At 42.2% G+C, this 19,287-nt stretch overlaps 1 protein-coding gene across 2 annotated transcripts in view; it reads left to right on the top strand.

Annotated features, from left to right (window-relative positions):
* The window catches only part of LOC135496646 (uncharacterized), a 54,521-nt gene that overhangs the window by 28,374 nt on the left and 6,860 nt on the right, over positions 1-19,287 (top strand). Inside the window, exons 3-9 of one of the 2 annotated variants that reach the window (XM_064786073.1) lie at positions 3,439-3,589; positions 3,786-3,992; positions 10,112-10,301; positions 10,910-12,276; positions 18,095-18,202; positions 18,464-18,638; positions 19,115-19,233. In XM_064786073.1, the coding sequence (XP_064642143.1) occupies positions 3,439-3,589; positions 3,786-3,992; positions 10,112-10,301; positions 10,910-12,276; positions 18,095-18,202; positions 18,464-18,638; positions 19,115-19,233 (2,317 nt within the window). Of the gene's footprint in view, positions 1-3,438; positions 3,590-3,785; positions 3,993-10,111; positions 10,302-10,909; positions 12,289-18,094; positions 18,203-18,463; positions 18,639-19,114; positions 19,234-19,287 lie in introns of both variants that reach the window. The other variant, XM_064786072.1, reaches the window with a different exon arrangement.

Below are 19,287 nucleotides of genomic sequence, written 5' to 3'. Positions count from 1 at the left end.
ATCTGCAAGTCTACCTTGAAGGTTGTGACCTCTACACGATCGTGGACACCTAGCCAGCTCCATTTCCATGTCTCCCGTGATGGTTGTGACCTCTACTCAATCAATGACACCTAACCAGCTACATCTCCATGTCTCCGGTGATGGTTGTGACCTCTACTCAATCAATGACACCTAACCAGCTACACCTCCATGTCTCAGGTGATGGCTGTGACCTCTACTCAATCAATGACACCTAACCAGCTACATCTCCATGTCTCAGGTGATGGTTGTGACCTCTACTCAATCAATGACACCTAACCAGCTACACCTCCATGTCTCAGGTGATGGTTGTGACCTCTACTCAATCAAGGACACCTAACCAGCTACATCTCCATGTCTCAGGTGATGGTTGTGACCTCTACTCAATCAAGGACACCTAACCAGCTACACCTTTATGTCTCAGGTGATAGTAGTGACCTTTACTCAATCAAGGACGCATAACCAGCTACACTTCCATGTCTCCCATGATGGTTGTGACCTCTATTCAATCGAGGACACCTAACCATCTACACGTCCTTGTCTCCCATGATGGTTGTGACCTCTACTCAATCAAGGACACCTAACCAGCTACACCTCCATGTCTCAGGTGATGGGTGTGACCTCTACTCAATCGAGGACACCTAACCATCTACACGGCCTTGTCTCCCATGATGGTTGTGACCTCTACTCAATCAAGGACACCTATAAACCAGCTACACCTCCATGTCTCCATGATGGTTGTGACCCCTACTCAATCGAGGACACCTAACCAGAGAGATGGGAGACTCTGTTGGACTCTATTTCTTTTCCCTATCTAAATGTGTGTAGTGCGATGTTGTTCCGGCCCTTCTCATGATGTCTTTCCTGACTGGCAGCTATGAGCTGGTTGACTGTTCAAACTTGGGATCATTCATGGATAGAAATCAATATTTAAAGTAGGCATAGGCCTACTGTGTTTTTTGAACATCTTTTTTCATACCTGCTATATTTGAATTGTCTCAGGTAATAACGGGTGAAAAGGAATTAGCTAAATAATGAATGCCTCGCCCATCCCAGTTTCTGTATCTTTCTATGCTTTTACCATTGTAGTAGGCCTATTTCAATCCTGCGCTTTATTTTTCCGATACACGTTTTTCTCAAAACGTTGCCAGACAACGTCCCCTGACAACCGCGCATTGACGTCAGTCGCAACATTTTAAAGTAAACAGCGCCTGCGGGCATATGTGTTGAATCGGTCTTTCCAAAAGTTTCCTCATCAAGAACTTTTTGGACCAATCAGGTTGCGCCAATTTCGTGCAACTATGGCAACGAGAAACCACAGTATTTGCACCAGGCGATCAATTTGGTAAGCTTCTTGCAGAGGCCCGAATATCATATCTGCAGCTTTTGTTCGGCAAATCTGACACGCGTGCCCCGCGGCAGTTTTCATTTCTGCAAACGGTGAAGTGTTTGCTGTCATTTCAGATTGCGTATGAAGTAATTCTTGGTGCGGTCAGAACATTTGCCTGTTTTGACATCCTCGGGCGAAGACTTTTTGCCTGTAACCGATTATCTTTTCACCTAATCCAAAATGACTGAGCGACTCTGACTTTCAAAGGGCCAGCTGTTACAAATAAGTGCAGTGGAACCCCGGTAACGCGACCACCCTGCTATGACGACCAAGAAATGCCGGTCCCAAATGGTTTCCTCTCTAATGACCATTACAAGGCCCCCGTAAGACGACCACCTCAGTAACCAGATCACGACCACTTGATTGTGTGGTCCCAATGACCAAATTCACCCCTCTAACCCGACCAAAGGGTCAGAGGGGTGAATTTTGAACTTATGACCCTAACCCTAACCAAACTCTGAAAGATGAAAACATTTCTAAGTCCAAATATTTTTTTCACTTGTTTTTTTTCTGCTCAAATGAGGAAAGATCATCATCATAGTTACCTCCACTGAAAAAAAGTTTCTGATTTTGAAATTTGTCTGAAAAACCAAAAATTGTCACCCTCTATAGCCCTTAATGTAACCCTGATAGAATTCCATTGCCCAAATCTGCGATTCTGACAAATGAAAAATGTATGAATTCATGAAAGTGATGCTGTTCCGGGTTCAGAACATACACCTACGTTCAAGTTTTTTCAGAATGAGAAATATGAATAATTTATATGATCCAATCGTTTGATCTGTTCTTTGGATTCTTTAATATCTTTTTTATCTTTTCCTATAGCCTGTACTGTAGTTGTTTGTGCAGATATTCACAGCTTAGCTCCCAAAGCATCTAGGATTGCATATGTCAGAATATTCAGCATACTACTGTGACCTTTGATGGGGATAGGACAGAACTTGCTCTGAAAATCTCATTCCTGTTACGTGTAGCCGCTTGCTTTCGATCCTGTCTGTAACCCAAGGCAAGTGGGGGGAAGATTTCTTCAGCAGTGTGAAGAGCAGCAACAGCGCAAAGAACTGAGTGAAGGCCGAAAAGATGAAGGAAACCTCATTCTCGTTGTCGTAAATCAGACAATGAGGAACAATTAGCAGCACCTGCACCTGAAAGTTATTACTTTCTCATGGTTGTCAGCAAGAGAAGTCAGTAGACACCCTCAGGGAATGTCACGTACTGTCGCTGAAGTCATTGCTAGAGCCACGGCCTTTGTTGTGATAGCAACTCCTTGTTGGCGTTCCTTCCGCTGGATCGACGTGCTTCCCCTGTTAGCCAAATTCAAGCATCAGGCATCCGGATTCAGATTTAATCGTCTGTAAGAAAGTTGTTTGTGTTAGCCTCAGGTCCAGTCAGGAGCTTTATACTTAGTGTTTGCTTTTCCAGGGGCAGTTTTGTAACTGAGTGGCATCTTTTAGCAATGTCTGTTGCTCAGTTTAAGTTAGGTTTTCAGGCCAGTGCTACTGCCCAAATGAAGCCTTATATCCCTTCAAAATGGTTGATTTTGACCAGAAAATTGGTTGCATTCATCAGAAACAGTTCGTAAGGCATGAAGTTTGAAATATCCCTGACACCAACTCGGCAATCACCTTCGATGCTAATCATGAATCTAATGTTCGTACCAGCGCCAGTACATAACCTCGAGGCAATAATGAGGCCTTCCTGTAAACTGAGACAAACTGTCATCATTTCGGGAGATATTTGATATTTTCTTGCGGAAGAAAAAACCTGTTTCTTGTGTGCATCAAGAGATGTACTTGATGGTAACCCTATATATTTTATCTAAGAGTGGCAGTATACTTGCAGGGGTCAACTTTGTGAAAGGCTGTGAAATCCAATGCTATTGTTTAGGCTAAGCTGGCAGGTTCCCTGCTGGCGAAAAGGCAGGTGTCGATTTTTCAGTTGAAGACACTCGTGAATATTGCTATCAACTTCACTAGAAATAAGAAGGGGATTGCAAAATGTTAATTTTGCGCCCCCTCTTCTCTTTACAGAGTGAATGGAAAGAACAGATGAAGCTACGCGAGATACAGATGAAGAAGCGGACGAACCCAGAATGTATGGAAGAGCTCCGTAAGAAGTTTCTTGAACGGGCAAAGAAGTACTTCGGTGTGCCTTATAAACGAAAGTATTGGCCCAAAGATGGTGAGTTAATCTATGGCCCTGTGTGGCATTGTGGTTCTGCTGTTCCAATATCTACTGGTTGCATCCAAACGCAGTCTACAAACTATGACCCTTGGATTGATAGACGAACCCCAGTGCAGTATGCCAACACGGTTCGTAATCTCGATTGTATGTTTTCCTAAATGGGCCCAGCTCTAAGCAGCTTCTTTCTCTTCAGCTCCTGAGTACAAGTCACCCATCTTCCTCGACTGCTGCGGCCTTGTGCGCCGGATCATGTGGGACCTAAAGTTTGACTTTGGCTTCAAGATCGGGCCGTGGAACCAAGCATACATGTATGATACCCTTCCTATTACAGTACGCAAGGAGGAAGACATGAAGCCTGGTGATCTTGTCTTCATATCGGCCATTTATAACAATCCGAAAGGTGAGAGGGCAATTCATGTCCAGATTGACAAAAAGTTTTGGCCATTTGTGTTTCCTCTCTTAGTCTTGTCACTATTCCTCTCTGCTGCGACCAGTTTTGCATCAGTAATGTTTCAGCTAGAAATCAAACACGGCAGAGCAGAAAAGGACAGGATGCAGTGGCCTCCTTCAGAATGAAATGCATTGGCCGCTGATGAAAAATGGCAGGGCAATAAGAGAGACTTGAGAAAAGATGGTGCCGTGCCCTGCTAAAACTCTCCAGCTGACATGCGTGACGCGTTACGCTGCGGCTCGAATGATGTCACGTCATGCAAGACGCTTCAGCTTGAATGATGTCACATCATGCATAGCGTCATGCCACCATTGAGACAGCGATAGCTGTGAATGCATCCCACACAATCATTGCGAAAAGGGTTCGTAGCAAAGTGTTTGAGAAATGAAAGCTCTGCTGGCGGGTTTCTAAAGTATGAACAATATGTAGGCCTATGATGTTGAGTGTGAAATACACCCTAGTGTGCCAATGTTTCTAGTTGAAGTGGCCTCATGAAGTTGTAGTGTTCCATGTAGAATGTCATCTTACGTCTCTACCGACCTGGCCGGCCAGCTGTGAATAGAAAGTAACCATAATTCCTTTGATCCCATTGTCATTTGCATAAAACCCAGTGTTAATATGCTGGGAACATCTTCCCTGTGAGAGGGATAATCCCTTTCATGTATCTGTGGCTTACAAATTCAAAGACGCCATAGGAGAGCCACTAGGTCTCAAAACAACGCATGGGTGATTGAATTTTATTTATTTATTGGGTTGTTGCATGCATCAGCTGAATTGGTGACTGAATGGTTGATGAATCATAATGGATAATTGTGAATAATTTACCACGGTCGGCCAGGTTACCACCAGGTTCGATGATATGTCAGCAACTTTTTTCACAAGGTTTGCTTCTACTGACGCCATGTTTCCATACCAGATCTTGTCTATGGGCACATCACTCCACTTTGGCTAACATGGTGAACTTGAAGAACGAAATGATGATACAGACTGTAAACTGACAATTGATTTTACCGGTGATTGCATCGACCTGTTGTCAATATCAATACCTGAGCGATTACTAGTTTTAGTCCTTTTACCGTGAGATTTTTTTGTCACACATACCACATACAGCAGTGTAAATCGCTTGTCGCTTGCAATGTCAACGTGGTCATGGCAGTAACCCAACATCACACAGTGGTCAGCTTTACTCATGCGCTGGACTATTAGGTTACTCAGGAGTATCAATGCTGGGCTCACCTCAGGTATACTTAATCCTTCATTATGAAGTAATGGTGTATTGCCTTCGTAGTTCGTATGGTCTACGTGAGAATGTTAGCGGTGTGACTACAATACCCTGGCATTGCTTGGTTTAATGATGGGCTTGGTTGCTCAATCGGCATCCTCTTGCCAACAGGGCCTACATGACTCCTCCATATGCATGTTTCAAAGGGAGTAGAGAGGATGTATTCAGTGAAATGGCTTGGTATATCAGGATGCTCAGTCAGATGTTCCTCTTGACAAGCGTTGGGTTTTGATCTCAGCTCGTGATTTCTAGCCTTCATCATTGTCAACAAGTCTAGCATGATTCCCATGAGGAAGGTCTCTAATTCAAAAAGGTGGCATTGTGCTATTACCAAGACAACTTTGATTCACAGAAAATTGAAAAGTCTCATGCAGAGTCCTACATTTTCAGGGTTATTTGGTGCGAATTTTGGTCTTAACATCATGTTGTTAACGATCCAAGCAGGTCAGATACTTGAAAGTCCATTGAAAACTAATAAAGAAAGTGATCCATAGATATTTCTATTCAGTATTTCTATTCTTTTTTCGTGATGAAAAGATGATTTTAAAGTTTCGCACGTTTGTCTTGACACCTAGTGAGAGGCATAGTTGGTTCATTCATGGCTACAGTCAATGGTTGGCCTTTGATAGGCTAGGACATGATACTGCTCATAGGCTGTACTAGACATGTGTACAGACCTATCCCGCGGGTCTATCCCTCATGACCAATATCAGCAGTGTATGACCGGTCATACACTGCCACCAATATCTTTGTCCCAACTGAGCACCAACCTCATGATACGCTGTAAATATCATGTGAGAGTGGTATGCTGTTGGCGGGACCGGCGTTGGTTGATGTGTAATATAGAATATTGAAGAAAGTCATACAACTGTTCGTTTTTCAGCCCGGAATAGGGCCGTCCTCGGGCACTAAGACCAAACCGGCTAACTACTCCGCAGTACGACATGCTGGAAATATCAGATGAGATTGGCATGCTACTTCAACATATTGGCGTGACTCATTTGTTAATTTACATTGTAGAATATTGAATACGGCCAAAATGACGTCAAAACTCAGAAAAATTCACATCACGCCTCTGTCACACTATGCAACATCCACAAGACAGTCTGTCCTGGTGGCAGTGGCTGAAGTTTTGCTGGTGCCCTATTCCCAACGTTGCTATACCTATACAGACTCATGAACTTGTGTGTTGCCTATCATAAATTTGCAAGGTGACTCATGAAACCTCCTTCATATCCCATAAAGAACTCTGCAATAGTTGATGATGCATCAGTGTGAACGTTTTAAGGGAGCCTGTCCCAAGCAGATTCTCTGAACCATGTATTCTTGATTTGATTTGCTTCAGTGAGTTGATTCTCCCGACCCCCTGCTAGCTGCATTGTCTAGCGATTTCATACTTAATTAAAACTGTCACACAGCAATATCGCTGCGTTGCCATAAACAAAAGCGTACCTGACGATTTTGATTGATCAGTCCTTTTAGTGAACGTTTTCACGTGGTGGCACATGTTGGAAAGTGATTGGCTGGACCATGGCAGGATTAATGGACGAGGTTGGCAGGGTTGCAGCTTAACGACGATAGCTTGCACCTTAACAACAATGGGACACCTGTACTTTGTTCGAAGGGATAATCTACCTTGGCGAGTAAATTCAAACAGATCATTATGGTAATGTAGAAGAGGGTTCTTCTGGCAATGACTAGACCACGGCTTGTCACAATTATCTATCTGGAAAGCAACGAAAAGAAGGGTCTGACCAAAAGCATAAAAAATATGATGTAAACTTGCTGAACACCTGAGAACCTTTCCATCTTCAAAGCAAAAAGCACCTTGCTGGCTGTGAATGAGACGAGAGACAGGCTACCTGATCCTGGTGAAGGAAATAATCCTCCATTATGGCGCAAAGTGAGAATCCCGCACCCTCCGTCACTTACGCCACGACCAGGAAACATTCCATGTTTATCACCTTGCATGTGACGCCAGGCAGGTGAAACTGTAACCCTTTTAATGCTCGCTCTAGGAGTTGTTTTGTCGTCGGTGAAGATCAGTTCTCAGGTGCTGTTCTTTCAAACAGAGGAAATCATTTAGAAACACGATCTGATGAAGTCGGTCTATAGACTCTCGGGGATGGCGTATGGCCCGAGTGTACTTTGTCGTCAGCTCAAGAATGGCAATATTGAAACATGGCTACATGGACCAAGAGGCTATTGGGTTTTCAAAATGGCTCGGTGTGGGGAGAAGAGGGTATATGCCATGGTGTCCATTCTCAAATCGGCACCATCTTCACAAGCAATATTTCCCAGATCTCGCCGCATACTCTCCCGAATCCAGTCTTCACTAAATGATGACAACAGTTTTTCGGACCATCCCAATGTCTTGAAAAAAAGACAATTCTCAAAGTCAAATAAATTCATGTGGTTATGGTTATATGTGTCAGTGGTGTAGGCATCGACATGTCTTGATTTAATAGGTTTAACACAGTCAGCATAGCTCGCAGAGCTTCTAGACCTTTCAACCAACCGTCAGCATACACCTCATTCCGTCAGGAGATAATGATGCACCTGCTGAGGCATTACAATGTCCATCTCCACTCTGGACAATCTCCAAGTGGACCGGCTGCTCTCCGCTGATTGAATGAATAATTCATATTCATAGGTCAGAGAGTACGTGTGGCTTAACCCTGTATGGCTAACACAAGTCAAAGTAATGTCCAAAGTGGTTTCAAAAGTTTTGATCACAGCATAATGGTAAGAAAGGTCCAGATATTTTCGAAAACTCAAATCTTTCGAGTCTAGATCCTTTGTCAGTTAGAACATCATGAATGTCAAAGAAATGTGTTGAGGTATTTGAAAAAAATTTCTCAAGGTGGTTCCGCTGATGCTTGAACGGTGGAAGAGCGTCTGATTTTTTATCAGAAGGTCATGGGTTCAAGTCTCACAGTGCCAATTGGTACTTTCAACTGGTCTGAAATGGCCAGATGTAGCCCAGTAGTATAAAAGCGCTGTGCACGGGCGAGGGGAGACCGGCCCTACTATGATGGCTCTCCAGTCTCTGGAGTACTAGTTGCAGTCAAACACCACAAGATCAACTGCCCGTCATCACACGGTCTTACTTTGCATGTGGTGCCACCATGTGGTGGTTTGAATAACTATGAGCATCAGCTCGTTTTGAATAATTCATTCCTTTATGACTCATTAGCTATCGAGGGATATTGGGAAAATATCAAAGGCAACAACAGGTTTTGCTTAAGCCAACATTGGCAGTTTAACCCTTTGAGTTTAAGTCTGGAATGAAAGTTTTAAAGAGGGAGGTTCAAAAATTATCTTAAACATTTCCCGTACTACGTGCTCTATTACCGGTAAAAGGAAAATAAGTTACCTGATTTTATTTATCTAATTTGCTGCTATTGTCAAGGTTTTGATCATCTTAGGATGTTGGTTGATGTGGCTATGTCTTCCTTAATTATTAAAGGCCTATGAATGGTCTTGTGGTGTCCCTTTCTTCTGAGCCTTTGATATTTGGAAGCGATTCTATACACTGTTCCAAGGCTTTTTACACACTTTCTGTTCAGGCCTACACTCATGGCACGCCAGGGAAAATGTCAACTCAGATCGAAAGCCGAGTGTATTTTGGAGTTCAGAGCTAGATTTGTTTCATATTGGCACTGGGTAAACACGCAGATAATAAGCGTTGTTTGCTGTATTGTTCCATGATATTTCCGCGGGCAAAATTTGCACTTGTTGATAGAATTTTCAGATCCGTCGCCGAGGCACTGACACACATCGCCCCGGGCGTGAACATTGGCTTTGTAGCGATTGGAAAGTTTGCATTAGTAAGTTGCGCGAGGACAATAGAGTTGACGAGTGCGAAAAAAGTTTAGGTAAAGTTTCCATGGATATTTGCGAGAAACTTCCAGCGATTTGCCACGGCTTTTATTTGCAGTTTCCGAATATGGCAGTGTGCAAAGCTAATGTGTGTGTCTATTGTTGTTGTAATAGAATAGCGCCAGGCCCTTGATATGATCATGTTGACAATAAACCCACACAGGAGCCGCCATGACAGTTCACGCGCACTTGGTGCCAACGGAGCAGAAATATCCTCCCTAAATCAATCGCCCTCGTCCATGTCATCAGAAAACTGTCTTTCGACTCCAATTGAGAGTTTTACACCATCATGAAGTGTCTTTCATTAGTTAGAACTGTTTGACCTTTGTCTGAGAAGAAGACGACCCCCATGAAACGCTTTCATGGGGGTATTATCAAGCTTGCCGTAGGTTATCCCAGGACTAGCTGTTTAGTTTTGTCATTTGAAGAATAAAAATTCACAGCAGTTGACTTGGCTACGATTGTCAATGAATAAGTGACATATTGATCATTTGCTTGAAGGCGCTAGTGCACTTTTTCAGCTAGAATTTGAGTTAATGTCCAAAGGAGGGTCGACAGAGAGACAAGTGCTTCCCTCTGGTTTGGTGGACTCTATTTAAACTAAAATCAAAAGTCTTTACAGGTACAGGTTATGATAATTGCAGATCAAGAAGAGATTATAATGGAATTGCTCTTGCAAGATACCTCTCTCTAAGTACATCGTTTCTGATAGGGACAATACCTTTTGTCCAAAGTTGTGCTTTTCATTGAATCTGACCTCTGTTATGAGGACACCTCTCAATCAAGGACAGCTGTTGTCAGTTCCGCTCCAAGTTGTGTCCTTAGACACTTAGTCCGTAGAGAGGTTCAGCTGAATACTTTTATAACGTTGACATCAGACCTGTTTTGTTTTGACTCGTTTCAGCCAAAAAGCAGCGTCACAACATGGTGCATGTGGAGATCTGGTTGGGGGACGGCCCCAAGACGATAGGTGCCCGCTGGCAGAAGGGCAAAGTGCAAGTCTTCGACCATTACAAGTTCAACGCTACCTCGTACCATTCTCCTAAATACACCCTCAAGTCTATTGACACTTGGTTGATGGGAATTTGTCAAAGGTATGGATCAGAAGTTTTACCAGAGATGATGAATTGGAGATTGTCTGCAATTTCACCATAGATTTTTGGAATAAGTCACAGTCATAGAACTGTTGCTTTACTTGACTAAACCTGAATGACAATAAAAACCTGTTACTGAGATGTCTACGTTTGTATCACAAAGTCAACTGATAACATTTCTTTCAAATCATATTTTCCGGCTCTTTATATTGTCTTGGATTAAAAGCTGTGTAAAGGTTTTGCCCTGCGGTCACAGGTGGCTCAACGTCTGCCAAACATCACCCCAAGAAATGTCTCCACACCTTTATAAACAAAGGAGCTCTGAGAATATATTATTTCAGTCTCATCTCATTGTTTCATTTCCCTGGGTCGTCGTCAAACAAATACTCGCTTTCCGTATCGACACCTGTCTGCTTCTGGCAGCGCTTGGCATGACATCTGCTGACATCTGGCAGTATGTAACGGAACTGATTAAGTCCTATTGAGTTTCTCTGGCCTGGTGTTCCGCACCCAAGAGAATCACAAGAGATTCACAATCTCTTTTGTGTAGAGCAAACTATTCACAATTGGAAAAAATTCTACGAAATTCCTCTACCTCTGTGTTTCAGCTACTGTGATGTTCACCCCTGGCACCGGAAGGGCAAGATGTATGCTCCGTCCACCCGCTCGGTCTTCGCTAAACGAGATGACAGTGACATGCAGCAGGCTCAAGATGACGATTGTGTGGACGCCAATGACACTGATGACGAGCTCATCATGACTCCGGACGATCCTGAGGAGCTCCGGAAAAAGTTGCGCGATTGTTTGTTAGAGGGAGAAATTGAAAACACGCCGGAGATGCAGGACATGCAGGAAGAACAAGAACAAGATCTTGGAGAAGAAATAGAGGATCAACAGATGAATATCGAAAATTTCGGTGCTAACGTCGCGTCCGCTGGTCTTGGGAAGAATCTACGGAATGGTACTAGATCGATTGGTGCTGTTAAGTTGAGTAGTTCACCACAGCATGCGAAGTTCTTAGGGTCGACCACAGGAGATTCGATGGAAACTGCAGCTAACGCTGTTGACGTGATGTCAAAGGGTCGTTCTAAAGATGACGGTGGAAACAATAAGAATTTTATAAAAAAGCAGGACAAGCCCTCACCACAGAAACAAGATAAACAATCAACAGACAGTGGGGGTCCGATTAAGTTGAAAATGACCACGAGTCCGCCTTTACAGCCGGTTGGCAAGGGGCCTGATAAAGAATCACAGCGGCGGGTCCCAGTCTCAGCACAAGCAGTTCAGAAATCTGCACCTGCTGGTACATCAAGGTCTCAGCCGGGTGCTCCAGCCCATGGGTCTGTATCGAACAATACATCGTCTAACCCGCAGAAATCTGCCCCGGCCTCTCAGAGGAGGGGACCGGAAACGAAATCTGTGACGACACTACCGAAGCCACAGCTGCCGAGTTCTTTAAAGACGGACAATTCAAAACTGGCAAACGCGCCATCTGTGAAGAGCCAGCACAATAATGGTAAAGTTCCAACGAAAGTTGATCCGAAGACATTAGCGAAGACAGAACCAGTCAAACAGATCTCACCTGGCATTAAACAAACCAAATCTGACTCGAATACAAAATCTGATTCTAGTTTCAATGCAAGCCAAAAGGCGGCCGCCCAGTCTCCCGTGAAGTCTGCACCAGTTTGGAAATCCTCTCCACCAGCTGCTCAAGTTTCAAAGATGTCGCCGCAAGTTGCGACGGCAAAAGTGACATCTCAGAAACAGACAGATGCCAGCAAGTCTACTCAAGCGCCAGGCGGTCCAACACAGGGGCAGACTTCTTCGGGAACTAATTCCCCGAAGAGGACAATGTCCGTGGTATCGCCCCCATTCAAGAATGCGCAAGGCCAAGCTCAATCGAATATGCCACGGGTTCCTCAGAAGACTCGGTCCCCGTCCCCGAAGGCGGAGTGGAAGCCCCCTGGTGCCACAGGTAATGAAGAAGGTAAAGGAATAACATATAGTTTAGATAGATCAGAGTGTGATAACACGACTTGCTGTCTGGGTGTGATGTCTACTAACATTATGAATGGGATGTGATCACTACTAACATTATGAATGGGATGTGATCGCTACTAACTTTTATGATTTGAATGTGACTATTACAATCATTTAGATGTGATTACTGCTAACATTTGAATGTGACTATTACTACTACTGATATCATAAAGTGATTATTACTAACATTCAAATGTGTAAGTGATTGTGGCTATTACTAACACTGAGGGAGTGCTAAATGTACTATTTACGGTACATAATGACTGTGATTACTATTGGGGGAGGGGTCGCTCCCTTGGAAAGGGGGTATGCACATCCGTTACCCGGAAAGGTGGCCAAGGGCGAGTTGAAATCCTGTACCCCATTGTCTACATTCCAACACATTCCATCCATTTTACCAAGTTGATATTGCCATATTATTGTTATCAACAATAAATTGTTTAGATCAGAACCGTGGCATTTTCATTTTCTGGTGTTGTAAATTTGTTTAAAGACCTGGTCATGTCACTGTCCAACTCGATTCACTGTGTCACTCAGAACGCTTCAAATTGATATTACCCCCAGCTAAGTTCAGAACAGTGGACATGACCAATCGACTCTTTTTGTCCGGACATCTTGTAAGAACAGCAGTCACCCGTCTATGACCAATGATAATGCACAGTTCTTCTTCATGAATTCCTCTAGATATTTGGTAAAAAATGAAATTCTGATAACCATGGGACCGTTTGATTGATTGAACAGCAATATCATTTTCAAGGGGGTCGCTTTATTGATTGAACAGCAGTATCATTTTCAAGGGGGTCGTTTTATTGATTGAACAGCTGTCAACATTGCCTGTGTATTTGACTCTGTGACCAGGACAATGTGTATTGATAGCTTGATTCATTCTAATATTTCTATAAAAGCAGACGCATATTCTACGAATTAAAAAAGCAGCTTTTATGAGATTAGCAGATTCTAATATAAACACCACTAAAGGTTAATCTGATGGATTGTGACGATATTTTTTCCTTTTCTTTCATTCACAAAACGATTCACGATATGATTTTGTACGATTATGGCACCAATTTCTAGGAAACGGACATTGACTTATGATATTCACCAGTTAGATAATTTCCTGATATCTGGTATTAACATAGCAGTGTAAAGCCAAACACCTTAAGCTAAAAATATATCCAACACTTCATTATTTTTGTGGAATTTTCATCCTCATTCCTGCTGAACTTTCTAACAATGCCTTTGGAAATAAATCCGCTGAAAATGTTAGGCGTTCAAAAAGTCTTTGAAGAAAAAACTGTGTACGTCTATCTGTGTGGACGAGGAATTCAAAATCGGGAGTGGCTGACTAGTGCTCCGTTGATGAGAGGTAGGTCTATGTTTTATATCGACTCATGTCCGACATGTGCACTCCTTACTTCTTCCTTTTTGTTTCCCATCTCTCTGTTTTCATTAGCTTTAATTGGTTAGTCTTTTATAGCTTCTCTGTGAAGTACATGTTGTATTATTGAGGTTAGTCTGACTTTTGAACATTGCTTTCCTCACAACGCCCATTTCTATAGCATATTTTGTTCATTTCGTTATTTCGTGAAGGAGTTTAGTTGATGTTTGCTAAAGAAGGCTTGAGAGTTCGGTATGGCTCAAGCTTGACAAGGTTCTTTGAAATTGACAACGAATTGAAGGAAATTTACAAAGTGTTCATCTCTTCCACTGCGGGAACCCCTCTCTTTTGAACCTCTAGGCTTCTGTCGGTTTTATGAATCGAGCGGATGATGCAAAACTATGCCAAAGTGACTTACACACCTCATAGTAACTTGCAGTTATTCTGAGACTAGAAGACCCTTGATTCCAGAAATTAGCTTCCCCTCTTTTCTGCCTTGCCTGCGTAGTCTGTTTACATGTTACTAGGCAACTTGGATCCCATATTGCTTCATGGCTTTCTGCGGCTGCATCGTGGCTCGGAATAGACGCAGCGATGAATATATTATTGGTTTATTGAAATTGCTTCTATAAATATCCGCTAATGTGCCGATGTAATTTCCACTTTTGTCAACAGTTGTTTTTGTACTTCCTTGGCAACCAGTGAGGGATCATGGGTAAAACCTCCGTTAACCCATTCAGAGCTGGTCTCTGTCAGCCTAGCATAAGAGCATAAAAACCCAAGCCACAGTATATTTTGAAGACCTACGTCTCAAAACTCCCCAGCTTTGGAGGCCTCAAAAGCTTTCCAGTTGATCACGTATGACTCTGTTGACCTTAATAGAAGACCTTTTCAAACTGCCTTCACACCATTCTAGCTAAATTATTATGATAGATTCAACGGCACGTGCTTAATACAGGTCACTTAACTTAGCACTTTCATTATTAACTTTCCATATGATAGCTTTTGATTGGTTCAGAAATGACTTCATTCAACCTGCTGACAAATTGACAAAGCCTGCATCAATTTCAGCGGCGAAGTCATTATCGGTCAACGTTGCTGTTAGTGATTTTGGTAACAAACAGCAAGTGTTTTGTAGCAAGGTATTGTTGAGGTTGACAACACTTTCAGTAGCTTTTTCTTGATGTATGTACACGTCTAGAAGTTGGCAAGTCGTGTTGATATGTCAGTGTCTTTTCAAAAATGTGACCCGCTCTACCAAAACTAGGCGCTTGTCGCATCTGAACTTGACAGGTTGATACGGACTTGTTGTTCATTTCCCTATTGTAGACCTTTTGTAAAATGTGACCAAATCAGTTTGTAATAGATTTCACAAAAGGTCTACAATAGGGAAATGAACAACAAGTCCGTATCAACCTGTCGAGTTCAGATGCGACAAGCGCCTAGTTTTGGTAGAGCGAGTCACAAATGTGTGCATTTTGGTGTTTAAGATTTGATATGTTATTGACTTCGATCTTATCAGTCATGTGGTATCCTTCATTATGGATAGAAAAGTGATCTGCAAGCTTCAAACCTTGATTAATAAAAGTAAGTGGTTTATCCGTTAGTACACTGGTTTACCTCTCTGTAAAATATATCTATTCTTAGAAAATAAGTGACCCCCCTGAAATGAATCTGGCCATGGAAATATTTGCACACATATTTGATTTATTTGCTAATAATAGCCCAGAACAAAAAAGTGACCTATTGAAATGAACTAAAATACTAATGGCCAGGAGCTGTCGTTGATAATACCCCGCTGTTGATTGCGTTGTTTTGATAATTCCCCGCTAATAATTTCATTATGTTCATTCGCTTTATCAAAAATTACATGAATTCCGCTGAAATTATGATGTTATTTTCCCATTGTTGCCACCTGGTTACTAATATTAGCCATCATGTATACACATCAACTGTAAGATTGTGGCACGTTGCAAGCCGCAATCCATTTCTAATGAATTTCCATTTATTATTGATGAGGCATTACCAGTGGCTACAGAATATGTGCCGTTAAAACAAACCGCTGGCTAAAGCGTTGATCCCGGTTTGGAGTGGACGTAAACTCATAAGCAAAGTTGATCTTTAGATAACATGTGTGATTACGAATTACGGCACTCGGGCGGAATTGTTGATAATTCATAAAACTGAAATTTTGTGTGAAGTCAGGGAGTACTTCCGTGTCAACTTTGAGTGACTAATGAGAGTACTTATGGAGTGTTTTTCCTGTCATAACTTGATTAGGATAAAGTGATTGTCAGTCATGCTTCACTTTTGAATGACTTCCTATAAAACTTTGAATTGATATTTACTTCGTTTCTTCTCTGAAGCTGCATTCTGTTCTGGAAAATCTTCTTGGTGTCCGTGTCACAGTTGAACCTCAAAAACCCCTTAAGTCTTCCATATTAGTTGTCAGTGCAACAGACTTGCAAGCTTTCTTCTTCTCCCTGACAAACTGGACAAAATGCCTAGTGTTTCATTGCAAGAGATGGAGTTACACGTGAATCATGTGCTTCCTTTGTGCAGCTATGAATGAATACCGTTACTGTCGTTCCTGTTCAGCACGGCCTCGGAGACTCAGATCAGCTTTCCCTTCCATCTCAAAGAGCTGGCTGGCAGGTGGGTACAGGTGCTACTCATAGATGAGAGTGCTCCGGATTTCCGGATCTTTTTATCCGGATCCAGAAAAAGGTTTCAAGTTTTTCAAAGGACTATTTTCGTAATACTCCCGGAACCATTTTTCGCACTTCAAAAAGCAAATATTATGCCTCCTTGAGACCCGAAATGACATTATTCACAGATTTCTTTCAGGGTGCCCGGTCCCTTCAATGGGTGATATGAATAAAGACTAGCAAATGCTTTTATCTAAAACTCCATGTACATTTACACTAGGCCTTTCTGTACAAAATTGAAGTAAAAGCATTTGCTAGTCTTTATTCATATCACCCATTGCCTCTTTCCCTGTTTTCATGGTGTAACCTTTCACCTCAGCGATTATAATATTGTTTCATTCATTCTAGCTTGATAGATTTCATAAGATGCATAAAAGAAAACCACCCAAATTAACCAAGAAACCAGGTTGGTTAATTGTGTTAAAAGCTATCGTTCATTGTAGTCATCTCCCCCAATGTCTGCTTTGCACAGAATCAAACGACACTTGTAGAGTTGTAGGATCTTGATGACCAATTTTTGCATGTTTCACTAATCATCTTGTAGATTATCTTTCAGCAAAGGGCAATTGGGCAATGTCACTAGATGTTCTTTACAGCTGTTCATTTCTCTCTATCTATTTAGGTGAACCTTCAACACTAAATACCTTTTATTCCAAATACCTGAAGCTGCAATGCCATACTATTTCACAAAAACCTCCCTTGCATGCAAAATCACAAATGATCATCTCCCCGCTGTTGGCTGTAAATGTTCTCACCCACTTCTGCACTACTCAAATATTGACCTCTCACTCCCAGAATCGGGATGGCCTATTAAAGTCGTTAAATCTGTGTTACCAGCGGTAGGTCAAGGATTCAGGTCCCCGGGCCATTGACCTCTCACTCCCAGAATCGGGATGGCCTATTAAAGTCGTCAAATCTGTGTTACCAGCAGTAGGTCAAGGATTCAAGTCCCCGGGCCATTTGGGTCGAAAACCGAGGCTCTTTGTGTCTGGGATGGGACAGTATTATAGCCACGCTTCATTATCAGCCAAGGCAAATGAACCCGCATGGGTGGAAAGTAGCCATTCTGGACACACACTGCTCTCACAGAGACAAACAAGCTAACATCTTTGGATAATTCAGCTACTCAAAGATGACCTGAAAGGGTTGATAATTAATCTTGTCTAATTGAATCATCTTCAGATCAAGTATGAAACAATAGCATTGAAGCCCTTTAACAAAGATAGCTGAGGGGCTTCTCAATTACTGATTGTATCAAGTGAAAGCTCTGTCACAAATTATCACAATTATTCTGCTTGGTGATCAAGATTTGCCTGAGGGTTTGACCAACATGAAATGGTTCAGGTGAATTGTGCTTTAACCAAGATATCTATGTGACCACCATGCCTATGTGAGTTAATGATAAAAGCCAAGTACTAATCCATATGGTCCGTTACTGACGAACTTATCCATGGTCCATAACTGACGAATTCTACACAAATATCACCGTAAATGACCAAAGGCAGCTATGTCTAACAGATTTCGTATAGTTCTCATACTCAGAGGTGAACATTTCTATTTAAACCTTGGATATTTTGCCATGTTGCTGCAATGACATCATCATTCTGCTTTGATCCCTCAGGTGGTAGTACTAAATATCTAAATTTTTTCTGTATTGTCTTTCACAGGGAACCGTAGATCCTCCGACGCTGGTGCTTCCACGACTAATAGGAGATTATCAGAATCTGGTGCTTCCAAGTCCTCACCTCCGAGACCAAAACAACAAGATGATACTGGTGAGAATAAAATTTGTTGCTCATGATTGTTTCTTGATCATCTCTATTAGAGTGTTGTTAAGGAGATGACGTGAGTGCCTTACTGTTAAGGAAGTGATACCTAACTGGAGGGATTCGTTGTCTCACTGCGAGGGTGGATCTGAAATGTATAGGCCAAAACCAAGGCAACAGCCAAGATAATGGGGGAATGACCGCCCCACCATAAACTATGAAATGATTTCTGGACCATAAAAATTCACCGTTCTGCTCATTTTTCCACAGACAAGAAACAGGAGAAGAGGGAGAGCATCAAAAGTCCAAACAACTCTCAGGAGAAAACCGATACGGCTGCAGACGCATCACTGAAGAAACCAAAAAGACTCCCTCCACCCACTGTCAGCCTGGCAAACAATCAGACGCCGCTGTTTTACATCGGAGGCTTCAATGGAACAGCTTTGTACGTTCACTTGAGTTGTTGCCCATAAGGAACCTCAATTGTCTGCCTCCTATAAAGAGGATGCCAACTGTGGCAAGTTAATTGCAGTCGTCTGCCTGCTGTGATTAGGCGCGTGGTCTGCCTTCTCCTCAGTTAATTGGAGGTTACTTGGTTACAAAGGTGGCCCTTCCCTTATACGAAAATGAATCCAAATTCATCATGGTGAAATGATGATTTACCATGGTGAATTGAGATTTACCATGATTTCATACCAAGTGAAAAAAATATTTGGACTTAAAATTTTTTTCATCTTTCAGAGTTCAAAATTCTGAAAAATTTTCAGAGTCCAAAAATGATAATGTCTCTTCATTTTGAGCAGAAAAAAAATCCAGTGAGAAAAAAATATTTGGACTTAAATTTTTTTTCATCTTTCAGAGTGATACGGAGCATCTTTTTGCATAGTGTTTGAGATATTATCGCATATTTCGTTTTTGCAGAGTTGAGAATGTCCTGACCAATCTCGGCTGGAAGCGGACGACAGAGAAATCGTGCGAGAATTTCCGGTTGAAATGGACGGAGTGTAAAAGTCAGATTAACTATACTATCTTCAAAGAAGGTTAGTAAAATTGATCGTATCTCTTCTATGTAAATCGTAAATTCAGTCCAACAG

The sequence above is a fragment of the Lineus longissimus genome, chromosome 12, assembly GCF_910592395.1.
Source record: "Lineus longissimus chromosome 12, tnLinLong1.2, whole genome shotgun sequence".
In the NCBI taxonomy this organism is placed as follows: Eukaryota; Metazoa; Nemertea; class Pilidiophora; order Heteronemertea; family Lineidae; genus Lineus; species Lineus longissimus.
This window is presented reverse-complemented; position numbering and strand designations above follow the sequence as displayed.